The sequence below is a fragment of the Corvus moneduloides genome, chromosome 5 (assembly GCF_009650955.1).
Source record: "Corvus moneduloides isolate bCorMon1 chromosome 5, bCorMon1.pri, whole genome shotgun sequence".
Lineage (NCBI taxonomy): Eukaryota > Metazoa > Chordata > Aves > Passeriformes > Corvidae > Corvus > Corvus moneduloides.
In genome coordinates this window covers 25,681,955-25,698,611 of record NC_045480.1, presented here as the reverse complement: position 1 = coordinate 25,698,611, position 16,657 = coordinate 25,681,955, and the positions used below count along the sequence as shown (strand labels likewise).

At 36.3% G+C, this 16,657-nt stretch overlaps 1 protein-coding gene across 4 annotated transcripts in view; it reads left to right on the top strand.

The window, feature by feature from the left end:
- Positions 1-16,210, top strand: part of GABRG1 (gamma-aminobutyric acid type A receptor subunit gamma1) — a 64,348-nt gene extending 48,138 nt beyond the window's left edge. For 3 of the 4 annotated variants that reach the window (XM_032109565.1, XM_032109567.1, XM_032109566.1), the window contains exons 8-9: positions 1,033-1,244; positions 6,037-9,883. In XM_032109565.1, coding sequence (XP_031965456.1) covers positions 1,033-1,244; positions 6,037-6,315 — 491 coding nt within the window. In that variant the 3' untranslated portion in view covers positions 6,316-9,883. Of the gene's footprint in view, positions 1-1,032; positions 1,245-6,036; positions 9,884-12,962 lie in introns of those variants that run through there. The other variant, XM_032109568.1, reaches the window with a different exon arrangement.
- Positions 16,211-16,657: the final 447 nt, after the last annotated feature.

Sequence of the window (16,657 nt, the reverse complement as noted above, 5' to 3'; positions counted from 1 at the left end):
TCGTTATCTGTTTCCCCTATTAGGCCTGTAATTTCATTGGGAAATCTCTTGGAAAATCACTGCTGCCTTCCTGCTGCAGGAACAGCCCATAGCAACCGCTGATTCCACATTTTGATTTATAAGCCATAGACACCTTTAGACTGGTGTAACCCCTTTTTTTTTTTTTAATAGTCCTGTGCATATAAATAACAAATTATTTATGTGTTCAAGTATTATCTCCAAAGGAAAGGTCACACCTTAATTTTGGACTACTGTGTAAAAGGCTTTGCATCTCCCTGAAGCATCCAATGTAAGAAGAAACTGTTAATACCTTATAAATGCTAAACCAATGAAGAGCTGTATAGTTGAGATTTTGAACACATAGCTATTAAGGCCAGTTTGTTCTTTTAATTAACTTGTATGTAAGTGAATCAAGGGAAACATTTTCTGTTATTTAAGACAGTGTTGAAAGCATATCTGGTAAGTTAGAGAATGAGACCAGAAAGCCATGAATGTCATGTAATTTGATTTTCTATGTGTCAGAAGCAGACAACTGGAAACATTATTCACTTTTCCCATGTTTATCAAAAGCTTGAAATCATTGATTAATAGCACACCTTTTATTTCTGAATGCATCCTTTTAAGTATTTTGTTCTTTAAAGAGCTAAAGGATTTCCTTGTGTTTATAAAATTAGTGTGCTTATTTGTACCTGTTTGTCTACTGTATTTATGTGTACATTTAATGTCAGATTTATAAAATTAATCAAACTTAGTTTATTCAGTGCGTTGAAAATAGGAGGGATTTAAAGGGAAGATGAAATGTGCTGCTTTTTCTGTGATCCCATGGATGCTGCTGTATCCATAGGTATGAGGCTTCTTGCAATAGCACCAATGTGTGTGGATGTAGTCAGTGGTGAACCCTGCTGTGGCTCAGTTCTTACACGACTCATCGATGAATTAAGAGCTAATATGATGACTCTTTTTGGTGACAATGTGATTGGATTACCTATACATTTCCCTCTTTCTGTCTTTTTTTCTTTCTTTCTCAAACAGGGATCACCACGGTGCTGACCATGACAACACTGAGTACAATTGCTAGGAAGTCACTCCCAAAGGTTTCCTATGTGACAGCAATGGACCTTTTTGTTTCAGTTTGCTTTATTTTTGTGTTTGCTGCCTTGATGGAATATGGCACCTTGCATTACTTTACCAGCAACAGAAAAGGGGACAAAGGAAAAGAAAAGAAGGCAAAATCTAAGCCATCAGTAAGTTTAGTCAAACAAGAAAAAAAAGCAATACAGAGGGATTTTTATTGTAGCATTCATTTTGAGAGACTGCTTCTTAAGTAGAAAAGCTAATGTTCAAAGATAATTAACACTAATATTTATTTTGTCATTTTTTTACAGTTGGAGGCTTGTACTAATTTTGTGTAAATATGACTAATGAGTAAAGGGTTTAGATGATTTCACTTATGTGAATGGGAACACATGAACCTAAGGTGGAGAGTGGTTTGATGTAATATTCCATGCCCTTAGTGCTTCTAGAACTGCCCATGAATTGTGTGCCCACGGAGATGGTTCTGTCTGGGCACAGTGTTTCTGAAAACAGCACCTGGCAGAGAACCACAGCCCAGACGGTAGCAGTAAAGATAATGTAGGTATGAGGATTCCTTTGGATCTGCATAACCTAGTTTGAGTCTTACAAAGCTTTGCAAAGGAAAAAATGCTTATTATTGGCCAGTATTCTGAATCCCCTCCACTACAGAAATTCTACCTAAATTGACTTCCATGTTGTTTTGTGGTTAAATGAACCTTCTGCTTTTACAAGTTGATGCTTTTATGGTAAATTTTCAGATATCTCAGGATCTGGTATTATTCAATTTTAAGAAGCTTTCTGTTTGTGTAGTAAGAATAATCTAATTTCCAAAGAATTTATTGTTGGAAGTCAGTACAAATATTTAAAGGTCGTCTTTAAAGTAAGAAAACACTGGACAGAATAAGAGGAAGGACAATGTTATAAAGCCCCTTTCCAAATCATTTCATCAAAGGATGCAGGAGCATACCTGAACCATAATACCAGTTGCCTTTTCTGGATGAAGGCTGAATACCAGCTCTGTATGGGGTGAAACAGAAATTGATACGAAATTACAGAAGTAGTTGCAGATGTGGAAGTGCAGAAATCCTGTTATGAACCATACCGTTTTGCAACTCATGTCAGCAAGAGCTGGGGCACCCATTCTGAGCAGCACTTCTCTGGGAGTGTGTCTTATAGGGGCACTGCAAGTCTGCTGGTGCTTGATGGCAGGGAAATGAGAGCCTTTATGATTCACTTGGTGAGCTGTTCCAAGTGGACCAGCTGTGTTTTTAGGACAAGGCTAGTGGTGAAGGGTTAATACTTCACTGTGCTGGTCAGACATCACTCTGATCCTCAGGGAATCCAGCACAGCCAGAAAAACAGGAAAATGGAAACCTTAAATCTGCTTCCTTCTAGTGGTAGAAACAAATGTGGGCATAAGAGAAGGGGCAGAATGCAGGGTTTGGCAAGGGCCACAGCTGAGTTACGAGGGTGAAAGGTAACAGAGGCTGCAGAATGTGGGGGTGTCCCAGTGTCAGCACAGCAGATTCAATTTCAGGTTGCTGCTGCAAAGAGGTCTCAATGACAGTGAGCAGGGAGCTGAGTAGGTCTGCTGTTGGCATGCACAACGCAGAGAGGATGAAGATAGCAGGAAGTACTGCTTTATTCAAACCAGGGAGATATTAAAGATCAGCTGCTGACAAATCAAAAGACACTGAAGTACTTTGCAAGTATGCTCTATTGAATGAAATAATGACAGTTTCCAGAGTCTGTTCACGCATCAGCCATGTGTGCAATAATCTGCCAAGTGCTTTGAAATTTTCAGTGCATGTGAAAATTTAAAATGTAGAATAATAATGAGATAGAAACTATGAAACTTACCAAATAAATAGCTGGAATTTGCATTAAGATTAAAATTAGCAATATAATACTAAAAACACTGTTCAGTTGTGTTTTACTGGGTTCTTAAACAATGCTTTTTATTTCTAAGACGTTGAAAAAAGGAATCTTTTTGCACAGAATTCTTTAAACATGTTATGGCTTTAAGACCATACAAGATAAAGAGATTACACTAAAAAAAGGGAGAATTAAATTTAATATACTTAGATGCAAAGATTCTAATTTGATAAATAGGAGTTATTCTGGTGATCTTTATAGAAAGCCATGACTTTTCTTGCTCCAAATAAATAAAGAAGGCATCTAATTAGTTAATGGGAAGTCATACCATTAGAAACCCTTTTTTCTTTTTTATTTCCTTTTCTTTTTCCCCCTTTATTTTTGTCAAAGTCTTCTATTCTTTTTGCCTTGTAGTTACAGATATGTAACTCAAAACACCAATTTAATTTTAAAAGTCAGTTTAATTCCTTCTGAAAACTTCTCATTTACAAGTGATTTTTTCCTTGGGAAACTTGCCTTACATAGATCTTCTATTTCTACTGCAAAATGCAATAATGGTTGCTACTCCAGGAACTGATGCCAAAAAGGCACAGTAAATGATCTTGTAGAAAAAATTGTGAGATTTTTCAGATGATTACAGCAGTTTTATCTTAGAAAATATGTGCTGGCATCATTCAAGAAAGATAGTATGAATTGGCTTATGTAAATCCACATTAGAATGGATAATGAGTTTGGGCAGGAAAGATTAAACTTAATTAGTTGAGGCCCTTGTTCTGATCATCATTTCACCTGAAATGAATGTATCACCTGTGCCATGATCTCCATAGACAATGGCTTTCTTTTGTGCTTGTATTAGTGTTACTGCAGAATAATTGGGGTTTGATCCTATCAGAGTGTATTATAAATGCTTCTCACAATACATGGAGTTTTATCTACAATGTCCCTATGCATGTCCATAAAAAATCAGCATGTACTTCTATATCTACATGTTGTGGGTGTTTTGTTGATTTGGTTTCGGTTTTTTTCAAGTTTCTGCCAATTTATATAAAGGCGTTTTCTTGTGAGGTGTTGGTCTTTTTTTCCTCTTGTCCCTCACACTTCCTCTTACAAACATTTTATGTATTTCCTGTAGGTAGTTAAGCCTATAGGATGACTGTGTCTGCCTCTTGCAAGCCACCTCTTTAAACTTAAAATTCAGTAGCCACCTCCAGTCTGTGCTGGTGATGTGAGCCGTGGAAAGCAGTACTGTAAATTTTTCCTCCTCCCATGGTGTTTCCATGTTGGGGGTTTCTGTTTTACCCCACTAGCAGAAACAACTCATGCCTTGAATCTTACATGGGCAAAACCAACAGTGAGAAAATTTTTGTAAAGCCAGAGCAGGTGTGAATCAGGAATAAGCATCTTTCCCTAGTTATCTTCAACAGAATAAAGACTTTTTTTAAGTTAAAAAAAAATTGAACTTACTTTTCATGTTTTATAAAAATAAGCCCTCCTTGACATGCCTCATATTAGGATAGAAGTGTGTAACTCCTGTTTCTTAGTATTGTCAGTATTTTATCATAGCTGAAAAGAATAATGAGGTCCTTTAGGATGATAATTAGCTCCCCAGGTCATCACGTATAATAAGTTTTGAAACAGCAGTTTGTGTGAAACTTTCTCTGATAAAGACACTTATTAAATAAAGCTATTTGAAAACATGGTGGATACTGCAGTGCATTAACACCATCCCTTGGGATAGTGGGTAAAATGCCCCTGCAGCGAAAGAATGTCACCTTAGCAATGTATAGAGATCTGTGTACTGGCCAAAGTAATTCCCAGGAAGTGGGACAACAGGACTCTAAAGCATAACAAGAAGCTAAATGATGGCTTCCCAGTTTTCATTTTTTTTTCATGTGTTTTCATGCCTACATGTTAAGAGAACTTATTCTTTACACTTAAATATCTAGTTAAATTTTCTCACTGCTTCCTTTCCTGATGTTTTAATTCCTTACGTGGCAGAATATGAAGAATGTAGGAAAGAGAGAACACAATGTTAGAGTAGTGTTAATGTAACCCTTCTCTTTGGTCTGAAGACTTTGGAAGAGATGCCAAAGGTAGGGTGGGGTGATGGAAGTTGGAAGAGGATTACGGAGTAATTTAAAATGACCGCGAGATTTAGAAAGAGAAGAAAAAGGACAGATGAAGAAAGAGAATGTCTTTTGAAACATTCAGGAAACAAGGGTGATGCATATAAAACTGTGGAGAAACAAAGAAATAAAAGGGGGGAAAGGTGGTTTGTGTTAGTGTAAGTAAAAGGAAGATGAAAAGGCAAAAGTCACAAGTAAGAGAATAGCAAACACTATACATAGTAACTGGCAATAAGCCACCTAGATTTTTTCAATGAGAATTTTAACATATATTACACTGAGTTTTTATCAGATACAAGAGGGTTGTTATGCCCACAGAAAGTGAAAGTAAGAATTAAGAGCTGAATTAATCAGTGACTTGAGTGGCATTCTCCTAAGGACTCATGTCTTGAATTCTAAAAAGGGTCTATATTGCTTAGGGATTTAACATCTGAGGGGATGGCGTAGCTGGCCCTTGTGAGTCTCACCAGTGATGCTGTGCTAATCCCATTAGCTTTTTTATTTTTGTGAAAATGTAGCTTCCAGAAACTCATCCAGTCTCATTCTAAAGACTCCAAATGATAGGAGGACCATCATTCCTTTGTTAGTGATGATTATAGCGTGCTTGTGGACTTGGTTGTGACCCATTTGTCAAGGAGTGACTGACTTCAAAATGTTTGTCTGTGTTGTGTAGATGGGATCAGCTAACCCTGTCTGTGTAACTAATTATCTACTATTCCCAAATCCCAGTACAACCCAGTTTTCACTGTGGCAGGTGAAAGTCATTCATGATCTTTGCCTGCATGCACTAATTATACACAGCAGTTCATAATTTGCTAAGCTCCAGAAACTGTTTTCTTTAATATTAGAATTTCTGTATATTGTACTGAGGGTGATTATATTGCCAGGGAAAGCCTATGGAATTATTTAATGCGAGGATAAAAACACACAAAACTCTATTTCCCTTTTTTTTTTCCTTAAGAAACCACCTGCAATTGCTGTTCGACCTGGATCAACACTAATTCCAATTAATAACATTAATCATCTCCCTGAACGTGATGATGATTATGGATATGAGTGCCTAGAAGGAAAAGACTGTGCTAGTTTCTTTTGTTGTTTTGAAGACTGCCGCACAGGATCTTGGCGAGAAGGAAGAATACACATCCGTATAGCAAAAATTGACTCCTATTCTCGAATCTTCTTTCCAACTGCCTTTGCACTGTTCAATCTTGTTTACTGGATTGGCTATCTTTATCTGTAAATTCAGAGGTTTGACAAACTCAGAAAAAAAGTACTAGTTGAATAGTCATTAATACTTTTAACTGAGCAAAGGTTAGAGCTGGTCCAAAATGACTCAAATTGTTTGTATGCTTTAAAAATTTGAAACAATGAGAGGAAATATGATGAGGTAGTCTCCCTCTTGTGATCAACTGTAGAACTGATACTGGTATTTTGAAGAGAAAATTTTAAAATAAAGATCCTTAAGATTTATCACAGATACATACACTTTTTTCCAGCTCTAAGAAAATGCAGAGTCAAGAGGCTATGTTATTCAACTGGACCGTCCTGCATAAGCTTTTGATTTTAATCCTAAATGATAATGCAGAAGGATTTTGTAGCATCTCTTACACCTTTACAAAGAAAGCCTTAATAAAATGGGATTAGTTACTCTCATCATCCATTTCGTCCATAAGGTGATGATTTTATTAATCCCTAATTTTAAAAAGTTGAAATGTTACATTTCTCTTTTCAATTAGCCATTTGTTCTCTGCAGTATGTTAAAAAGTGTGATTAGGTCATAATTAATCAATTCAGATTTATACAGTATGCAGATATTAGAGCAGCAAGGAATGGATATATCGAAACACCCAAGGATAATTCTGAGCTTGTCTTATCCTGACCATGGATACAGACTTTTGGCATTCAATCTTAGATTACTTTTATATCTGTGCTCCATTTCCTGTTACTTCATTGTTGTGAGTTCTCCGAAGCTGTCCAAGAGGTCTACAACTTTCAGAAATTCTTATCCAGCTGCCGTTGCTTGCTAATTTCATGGAAAACTGACTGGTGTTGGCTGAGATTCTGGCCATTAAGAATAATGATCTTCACATACTCAGTGTTGGAGAAAAAGTCATAACCCTACATTTGGAAGAATTTGTATTAACAGAATTTGGAAGGCCTGTAATAGTGCCTGTAACAGTCATTGTACTCAGTCACTGTGTTAAATATCCAGTCATGAGAGTGCAGTGTGTGATCTTGTCCACTTTGCATACAGTATGGTTTTGTAGATTCGCTTTGTTACTGCACATGTTGCTCACTGAGCCAGAGCCAAGTGGTATCAATGGACTGAATGTGTGGTATGGATTGCTGGGTAATTACCTTCTTGATATTTGTCTGTTTCTAATGGAAAAGACATGTTATGGAGGGGGAGTTAAAATAATCCTTATACATTGCAGAACCTTCTCCAAAATGGGATACATCCCCCCAAAATCATAGGACCAGTTCTCCATCCTTTCTGTGGTGAGAGCTTTGGTAGAAATCCTTCAGTAGTTGCCTTTCTGGACTGACTTCTTGGTGTTGACTATGGCTGGCTGGCAGCATTTGGTGTCTCATTTCTATTTCTAAATCCATTGTCTTCATTATGGAAAAGTGCAGTCTTTCCTCCTTTCTTGAAAAGAAACTGGTCTCAAGTGAGCTTGCAAAAATCACTGTAAAATGAAGATATGCATTAAGTAAAAGTCAGCATTACACAGAAGACCTTACAGATCTTTAAAGAGGATTAATGGGATTAGCATTTGGCTGTAGGTAAGGATGTTCAGTACTAAAGATAAAGACATGATTAATAGCTAAGAATAGAAAATGTTACATGAAGGCCCTTCCCCCCAATATTTCTGTTGAATACGCTCCCTTCTCTAAATTTCTCAGAAAGGATTACTGTATTTATAGTCTAGTTGGTAGCAGGCATAGTAAGATATGATATGCAATACACATTTCAGAGGAAATGTTACTCCAGTGTTCAGTCCCAAAGTTTAATAGAGAATGTGAGATTATGTGCAGTTGGACCAGAAGGAAGAAGATCCAGTTTTAATGAAAACTTTATTTCAATATTTTGCTGATGAAATATAGGAGTGGTTGAGAGAATCTGAAAGCTCAGATGATGAGGATGACTGACCTTATTTGTGGTATGACCTTTCTGACTACCAAGCTCTTCTGACGGTTAGACTGAGCGTAGAAGTGTGGTATCATTAACAACACTGACTGCTATAATTTATTGGTTTTTTAGAGTCTTATTTTCAGAAAATGTTCAGTCCAACAGAAACATGTCAGTTTAAATTCCATAATGTAGGTTGGTGCTTTTTGACAGCATGCTGAACGCATTCCTCTGTAGGAGGGATGAAGGTGGCTTCAGCAAACAGTATGTTGGATATGTGCTTGGAAAGCAGTCAGCTTGCTGTACAATGCAAGGCCCAGATTTAGTGAGTCCCTGAGTTTCATTAATTCACCTTTAAACAGAAAAAAAACCTTAAAAGAACTTGGTACTTTACAAGAGGAAATACAAATTTCACAGCCTGCTCTCCTCTGGCTCATCTAGTTAGCTTTTTCTATTCATGTGGTTGTCAGTTGCCAATCAGCCTCCAGTGACTGAATGGGAGAACAGAAAACATTCAGAATTGGCAAGGGATGGATAAGAAGTCTTTAATCTCTAATGTCTATGGAACAATGTAATGGAGTATTAAACCTATTGAATGTTATGGCTGTTTGGCTTATGGATACATGCTTCTCTCTGTTGACAAACTTTTCTGTGTACTTCATTTGTTTCTGATGAAATAATTTTAGTTTCTCATAGTACTGTGAATGCAAATAGGAATGAGAATGCAGTGACCTGTAACATGGCATGTAATAAATGTGTTATTTTAGTCCTATGTATTTTCTTTCTAATCTGCATGTAAACACTTGAATTCAAGAAATCTAAGTGATACTTTAAAAAAACGGCAAGAAACAGACAGTATAAATAATTGGTTAGAAGCTGCAATCATTTTTCAAACTTACCAGGCTAAAAGTTGGTTTCCTCTTAGCTGGGATCACATTTTTTGGGAGTCATATTATTCTGATCATCATTGCATAAGCACACACTTAAACTTACTCCTAATTAGTACTGTTATTAGACCAAAATTCAGAAAAGCAAGTGCTTATGTACTGTCGTAAAGAGTGATGCTATCATGAATTGATGCCATTAACATATGCTTAATTTGCACTAATTTCAATAATGAGTGTTCAGTAGCTCAAATAATTGAACATTAAGGGTGTGAGCCAGAGCCTTTTCAATAAGAGATTTTCCTCATCTAAAGAGAGGGACATAAGAGGAAAAATTGCCATAAAGGCAGAGAGTGAAAAAATTCTGGGAAAACTGTTTTATACTGCACCTATCTTTGTCATCTCTTGAAATGTATTTTTCAAAAAAGAGACTTTTCCTTGATATTTCTGTATTGGTGTTTACTACTTGTCTGTTTTTGTGGCGAGTACAGGTCAGTGTGTTATTTTTCGGTAAGGTTCTGTCTATGATTGTACCTCACCTATCTTCAGTGCATGTCTTCCGTGTCTGAATGCATCTGTTTTATGTAGTGGCAGTGCAACCAAAGCATGATCTCTGGGTAACGTATTTTATATTCACATGTTGATGTGCTTCAAAGACTTTAACCTTATCCAGTTTTCTGGCATTCAGAGATATAGGATTGTGTAAGACTTTGAAGGAGAATCACCTCCAACAGTATTTTTATAACTTTCTGTTGTTTATTTGGTATGGTAGTAAAACATTTGTTTAAAATTGATATATGAACTGTGCTTTGTAATTTGTGAATGCCTTACAAATGAAAGTGAACAGGAGGAGTCTGGATTTAAATATCTATCTGCTTAAAGTAAGATATGTTTCATTTAGTTGTATCAGTCAACATTTCTGTCTACTGTTTCCAAATAGCTGAGAACTAGTGCAAATATATTTTTTGTTAGTATAATTATTTTTTTAGAATTCATTGTAGTTTCTCTCAGTTATACCTTAAATGTGATCTTTCATATTTGCGAAATAATATTGTATTTTCTAGTCATTACAATAGATAGAGACGATAGAAACTAATGTAGGATTCCACAGCTGAAAAATACAAAGCCAGGAATCAGAAAGAATTACTGTACTTCTGTTCTTGAAAAAGCTCAGTGAGTGTCCACATGCCCTGATGAATGTGCTGGGGAGGGGGAGACTGACTCACAGGGAGAGGCAGAATAGTCTCCAGGCTGTATTGGTTCCTGCCATGGATTTGCTACACAAGTGGTTCAAATGGAGGAAAGGAATATATCTGTCCTTCCTTTTTCAGTGATCTCTTGTTTCTGTTTCATTTCTATCAGCAACAGCAGTTCTAATGCTCTGTTGCCAGATGAAACAAAACCTGAAAAGTTATCTTCATTTTAATCTTAGTTAATATTTCAACCGGATGGGTGGGATCATCTGACTGAACACACAAGACTATGACCAAGTTTTGCTCCAAGATAGGTGGTGGGAGTTTGCAGCTGGAGGCCGAAGGATTGCTTCTTGTGATGGGCATTTTTCATTCAGTTGAGAATCTGCACTGAAAACTGGTGGGAGGAAAGGGAAACAATGGTATGAGGGAAAGATTGATGGTGGCAGTGATCCCAGAATCATGTTTCATGGATCTGAGTGACTTATATTTAGTTCATAGGTTTCTCACTGGTATTTGTGATAATGATCTTGATTTCCCTGCAACATAATTAAATATTTTTGATGCTTTAAATAAAAAGGAAAATATTGTGTATTTCCTATACATGAACTACAGACTGAATGAGCGATAGAAAGCTACCTTGAGTGAAAATTCTGGTGAAATGTCAGACAGAAAAACAGAGATCAGGTTAAATCAGAAAAAGTTTCTTTTTTTAAAATCTCCATTTATTATTAATGATAAAACCATTTTTAAAATTACTGTGTATTAATTAGCGCAATAGACACTGGGAAAGGCCTAGTACCCAGGTGCCTACACTGCTGTTAGTCCCCTCAAGGGATAACACATTTGGGAATAGAAACCTGACTCAGACTGTATTCAGTTATCATCCCCTACTTCCATCAGGAAGTGAGAAAGATGAATTGTGATCATGCCAGACATGAACTAGGATAGCTGGGGTACTCCAAGGAGGTTGGTTTCTGGTTAAAAGCAAGGGTGATTTCTGCCTGAGACTGTAATTTGAAATACGCTTCTCTTCAGAAGAGGGATCTGTGCTGTGACATCCGCAATGATGGAAAAACATCCCTGCATTTTTATCTTTCATCCCTGCATGTTTATCTTTACACAAGAGCAGTTTCACTGAATTGACTGTCCTGCTATGAGGCACCAAGGTATTCCCTGTGTGGTATAGAAGAGTTTTGGTGGCAGTCCTGGGTAAGATGTTTAAATCTTGTCACAGGGATCAGTATTGTGGTTCCTGAGTTGTCTTTTGGATGTTATGATGCTAGTGAAAAGTCAGTAAATAATAAAATTTTGATTTTACTTACTAGTAAAGTTAACTGAGAACGCCGAAGAGTTAATGAGGACTTCAGAGGAAATCTCAGATGGTCCTTGGAGACAGGAGATTGGCTAAAACTGAAGCAGACCAAAGGATATAGCCTTTTTACCATAGATGGGTCCTGTTCACTAGTAATATATTGATTCTGAAAAAAGTGTAAAAGCCTCATGGTATTTTAAGGGGGAAAAAAATCTGTAAAACTCTTTATTCCCCTTCTCAGTGACAAATCTTGCTTTGCCTGCAGATTTTGCTTACGGTACATCAACCTGACTTAAGCTGTGGGAGGAGAGGCATGGGGGACATAAGACAGAAGACCTGTAACTGTTCTACCTTGTTCTTTCTCAGTTCCTTCTCTTAGTCAAGAAAGGAGGTTCGGAAGAGTAGCTGTATGGCATGCGTAAATGACGACAATTTTGCTACTGACAACAGGGCCTGAGTCCCACTGATAGGATCAAGAGGGATGAGACTGCTCAGAGTGATTTACCAAGATATGAATATCGATCTAATATCGATATCCAACTGAGACGGACAAAAGCTCTCTAACAGTTTAGAGTTAGAAAGTGCATGTTTTATTTGGCGCCAGGCACCACGTGGGATAGCTCCCTAAGACGCAGGGCCCCGATTCAAGAAAACACAAAGCTTTTTATTTACAAAAATTATGAATATCCAAAATCCAAATGTATGTTCATAACATTAACACCTCTCATTCTCCGCTTCATATGGAAATGAGCTTAAGTGTCATTAAGCATGTGTAGTGTGTGTTCTGAATTGAGTCGGTGGTCTCGAATTGGGTCAGTGGTCCCAGATAGATGAAGTAAGCACATCTCCCTCATTTTGACCTTTTTCGCCTTTCTGAACTTTAACAATCCTAGTTACTTTAGTGACCTCTAAATTTCCTCTTGTGTGACTTTTGAATAGGTTCCCACAGAGGGAGGAAATTGGTAATTGTCCTCGTTCCCTAGACCAACTTATCAATGTTTCTGTTCTTCATTCTAAGCGCAGCTAAGCAAACATACAAATGACAGATCATCAATTGTTTAGTAATCAATTACTAACATCTTGAAAACCATTTCAGGTCCAGCTCTCTTAACTATTTTAATTAACTCTAGCTGGGCCCAAATTCCTTCCTATTCTAACTAATTTCAACACAGCTAGCCTATAACTAAAATCTTTGTTTCTTTAAAATCTATGTTTCAACAATAATAAGGCTTCTCTTTTGTAATTCTTTGTAGTAGCTACTTTTCCATACAACACTGCAGGCCTACCTGAGACTCAAAATATTTTTCAGGTTGGAAGTAATTCTTTTGTGTGTTTGCTGGCTTCACACAATGTCTTTGTCCTCAGGTTTTGAGCCTTGCTGAATTCTAAAGGAAAGTTTTCCTCTTGAAGTTTCCCTGTCCAGACATTGCAGGTAGGAGATGTCTTCCTGCCAAACATTGGAAAAGTGATTTTCAGTTGATCCTGGTGAGGAGACAGACTGGCTCTCTAGGGTGGCATTAGGATTCCTATGTCACTTAGACCTGAGAAGGTTGAAGGCTGTTACAAGCAGTGACCAGTACTGCCTCCACAGAGGATATATTACTTTTGCCAATTTGATATTTAAAAACAAAATCCAAAACTGTTACTGTTGGTGGGAAATGAGGATGAGTCATCATTTTACTACAGATATATATTTCCTCTTGAATTGTTTTTCTTCTTAGGAAGACTGTATAGAGGAGTCTTGTGAAATATTCAGAAAACAGGTGCTGATCATTTTAAACAGTAAAGTCACGTTAGTCCATCTGCCCAATGATGGCCTAAGAGCAGTAGAAATGAAAGCACTTGCCCTATAGCTCAGATTTTCCAAGAAAGATAAATGTGGAAATTTACATATTCATAGGCCCAATATTTATATACAATCTGTGTTCACACTTCAGTCACTGAAAAAAAAATAATAATGTTTTTTTCATCTTCACAGTATCTTTTGTATTCCCCACAGTTATCCACTGTGAACACTTGTATTTTTGTCTGAACGTGAAGGGTTGTGTTATGATACCTTTAATTACAGTTTAAATTTCTATCGAGTATACTTCAGAATCTGGTAATCTCATGGTGATTCCTATATTAAAAATATATATAATATATTTTCTTATTTGCCATTTCAGTTAAGCAAATAACACTGCTATAATTTATATTCCCCTCCATTTAAGTTTTATAAACGATTGCAGTTTATGGTCTAAACCCTAAATTTACAGAAATATCTTTGAAAAATAACACTTGTTGATTTATGGTGTGTCTCAGTATTTATTATATTGAGGGTCCAGTATTCAAATTCTTAATCCAAAGCTCTGTTTTGGCATCTATAGTTCACATGATGTTTCAGTTGCTCAGACTTTGTGCTTTACTAGTGCATCCTTGTTTTTCATTCATTATTTAAAAAAAAATGCTGATATTTTAAACTATGTGAATATTTATGCTATGGACAATGTTGCAATATTATGCATCAGTGTTCCTTTTAAAGTTATTTATTAATGCCCTTATGGATAACTTACTGCAAGAAATATGGAACATAAGTGTTGTAACTCTCTGTGCTGTTTCTATGGTATATATAAAAAAGACATGATATCAAAGCAAATTTATTCTTCCATTTCAGTTTTCCTTCCAGAAACCTCCTCAGTTGGGTTATTATTATTATTATTATTATTATTATTATGCTCATATTTACAGTTCTACTTAGTTATTTGGTACTTTTCCAATAGCCTTGGAATGTACTCATGCATTATTATATTAAATTACCTGGAAACGTCAAGATATCCTCACAGTCTTTTAATGTGATTAAGCCATGACGTCTTCAGCCTCTCTTAAAATGCCATAATCTTTGTGTGCAATACCAAAACTAAAGCATTTTAAGTTATTAAATTGAGTTTTACTTGCTTCTCAATTTTAAAAAGTCTGTCTGCTGGGTTATAATGAAACACTAATATAATAATTTTTATATTTGACAACATTATTAATTAGCATGGCTGAAGCAGAAGACTTCAGAGATGATAAACAGATGATGCTCTTGGCTAAATCCCATTTACAGCTACAACTTTATGGGTGTTATAGAAAATAAAATGACAATGGCAACAACATTATCTATCTGTCTGTCTATCTATCTATCTATCTATCTGTCTATCTATCTGTCTATGGCCTGGAAAGCAAGATATGAGAACTTACACATCAGTTCCTGATTGTCATTTTAACAAGCTTCCTCCTGCCAATAAAATTTATGTTCTAAATAAGGTCCTGAAAAAGCCCGTTTAGATTTGCACATTTAGAATGTAGGCATGGTTCAGAAGTTTAAAATAATTATGGTTTCGTTTGATGGGTCTTACAGATTAGTTTTTAATTGTACTCCTTTTACTGAAAAATAAAGAGAGAAGAGATAGGCAATGATATTGCTAAAGGTAAATATGAAAATACCCTCTACGTGGAAAGTAGATTTTCTATATATCTGTAGGTAGCAAATTTCTTCACTGCATTCACAGAGTAGATGGATTCTGCTCCATTTTCAGAACTCTCTTGGTACCATGGTAAAAGATTGACTCAGAGTTTTGCAATTTATAGTATACCTTTAGTTTTTGGATGTCTCATTTTCTGATGTGCAGTTTTGGACATGAAAGAAAAAAAAATCTGCTTTTCAGAAGTTTAGCCCTTTTTAAAAATTACCCCTTGAGCATTCAGTTTCAAGTACTTCAAAAATTAGTAACTAGGCATCACTGAGTGTTTTAAATAAATTAGATTGCTATAGAATGGTGCAGAAAGTTCAAATATGGTTCAAGGCTAGAGTTTTGTAGCCTTTGGGGGGGATTTTTTTTCTTTTTTTTTTTTTTAATTTTCTTGATATCTGGAGATGTGAAAGCAAAGAGAGGGATTTTATCCTATGGTTGCTTGGTTTTGTTTTGTTTTGAGCAGCATAGCTCATGAAGACTAGTACATCAGCTGCTAAAAGCTGATTTTATTGAAATGCACATGAAACTGAAACTGATAACTAGAATACTAGTAACAGGCTCAGAAGGGAGATGCTTGTGGCCCTTATTATCAAAAGGGGCTTGGTGGCACAAGGCATCGGAAACAGAAATCTTGAAGTAAGGTTATGAGAAAGAGTTGGATTATAAGGACCTCTAGAGAAAAAATCTCAGAAAGCTTTTGCCAGAAGACTAACAAGTTTGAAGGATAGGTTTTACAGTTCATAACACTACCATGAATGTTAATGTCTATTGAATTTTCATATAAATGTTGCACTAGTCCTTGTGCATTGAAAGGAAATGTGCTTGCACCCTGGTGCATGGTTCATACCGATGTTACTGAGATGTAATCTGTAATCTTCTAAGTGTAAAACTCTGAAAGCCATAGTCTTAAAAAAAAATGAATACCCCACCATTGAATAATGTGTTCTGTGCAAAATGAATAGATAGATGTTTGTGCTCTGATGTCTCTTAAATTGATAAGAATCAAGAGAGTTTCAACACTGAATTTTGTAAAGCAGTTGTAATGCATTGTTTTTACTGTATCTGCTGTGAAGTTGATTAGTTACACTGTGAAAAAATAAATAGTGCCTGGCTACTTACTTTCTTATGTTAATTATTTTCTGTATGCAATACATTTTTTTCTCTTTAAGACAATGATGATAATGGTCATTCTGGTGAAAATAGTTTTATACACTGCTCTGATATACAGCAGTCCTTTTTTTGCTTTAAATTTTTTCCTTCCCCTCCTTCCTTTTCCCTCCTCTTTCCTTCCTTGGATAATAATGTAAAAACAACACCAGTCGCGCCATAGGAATAAATCTCTGAAGCTAAAATTCCACTTTTACCAGACTTTTTTTTGGGACCACTTTTATAGCTAATAAGTATGTCCTGCTTGTCAAGAGGAGGGGTCCTCCTCTCCCCCACAACACTTTAACTTCCGACAGCACTGGTGCTTGGCTAATACCACTCTCTTTCCCCTTCCAGAATCCCTCATGGCCATGATGTGTGGCTCCCTCTCCTTTGTCCTGTCGTTTCAAGGAAAGTTGT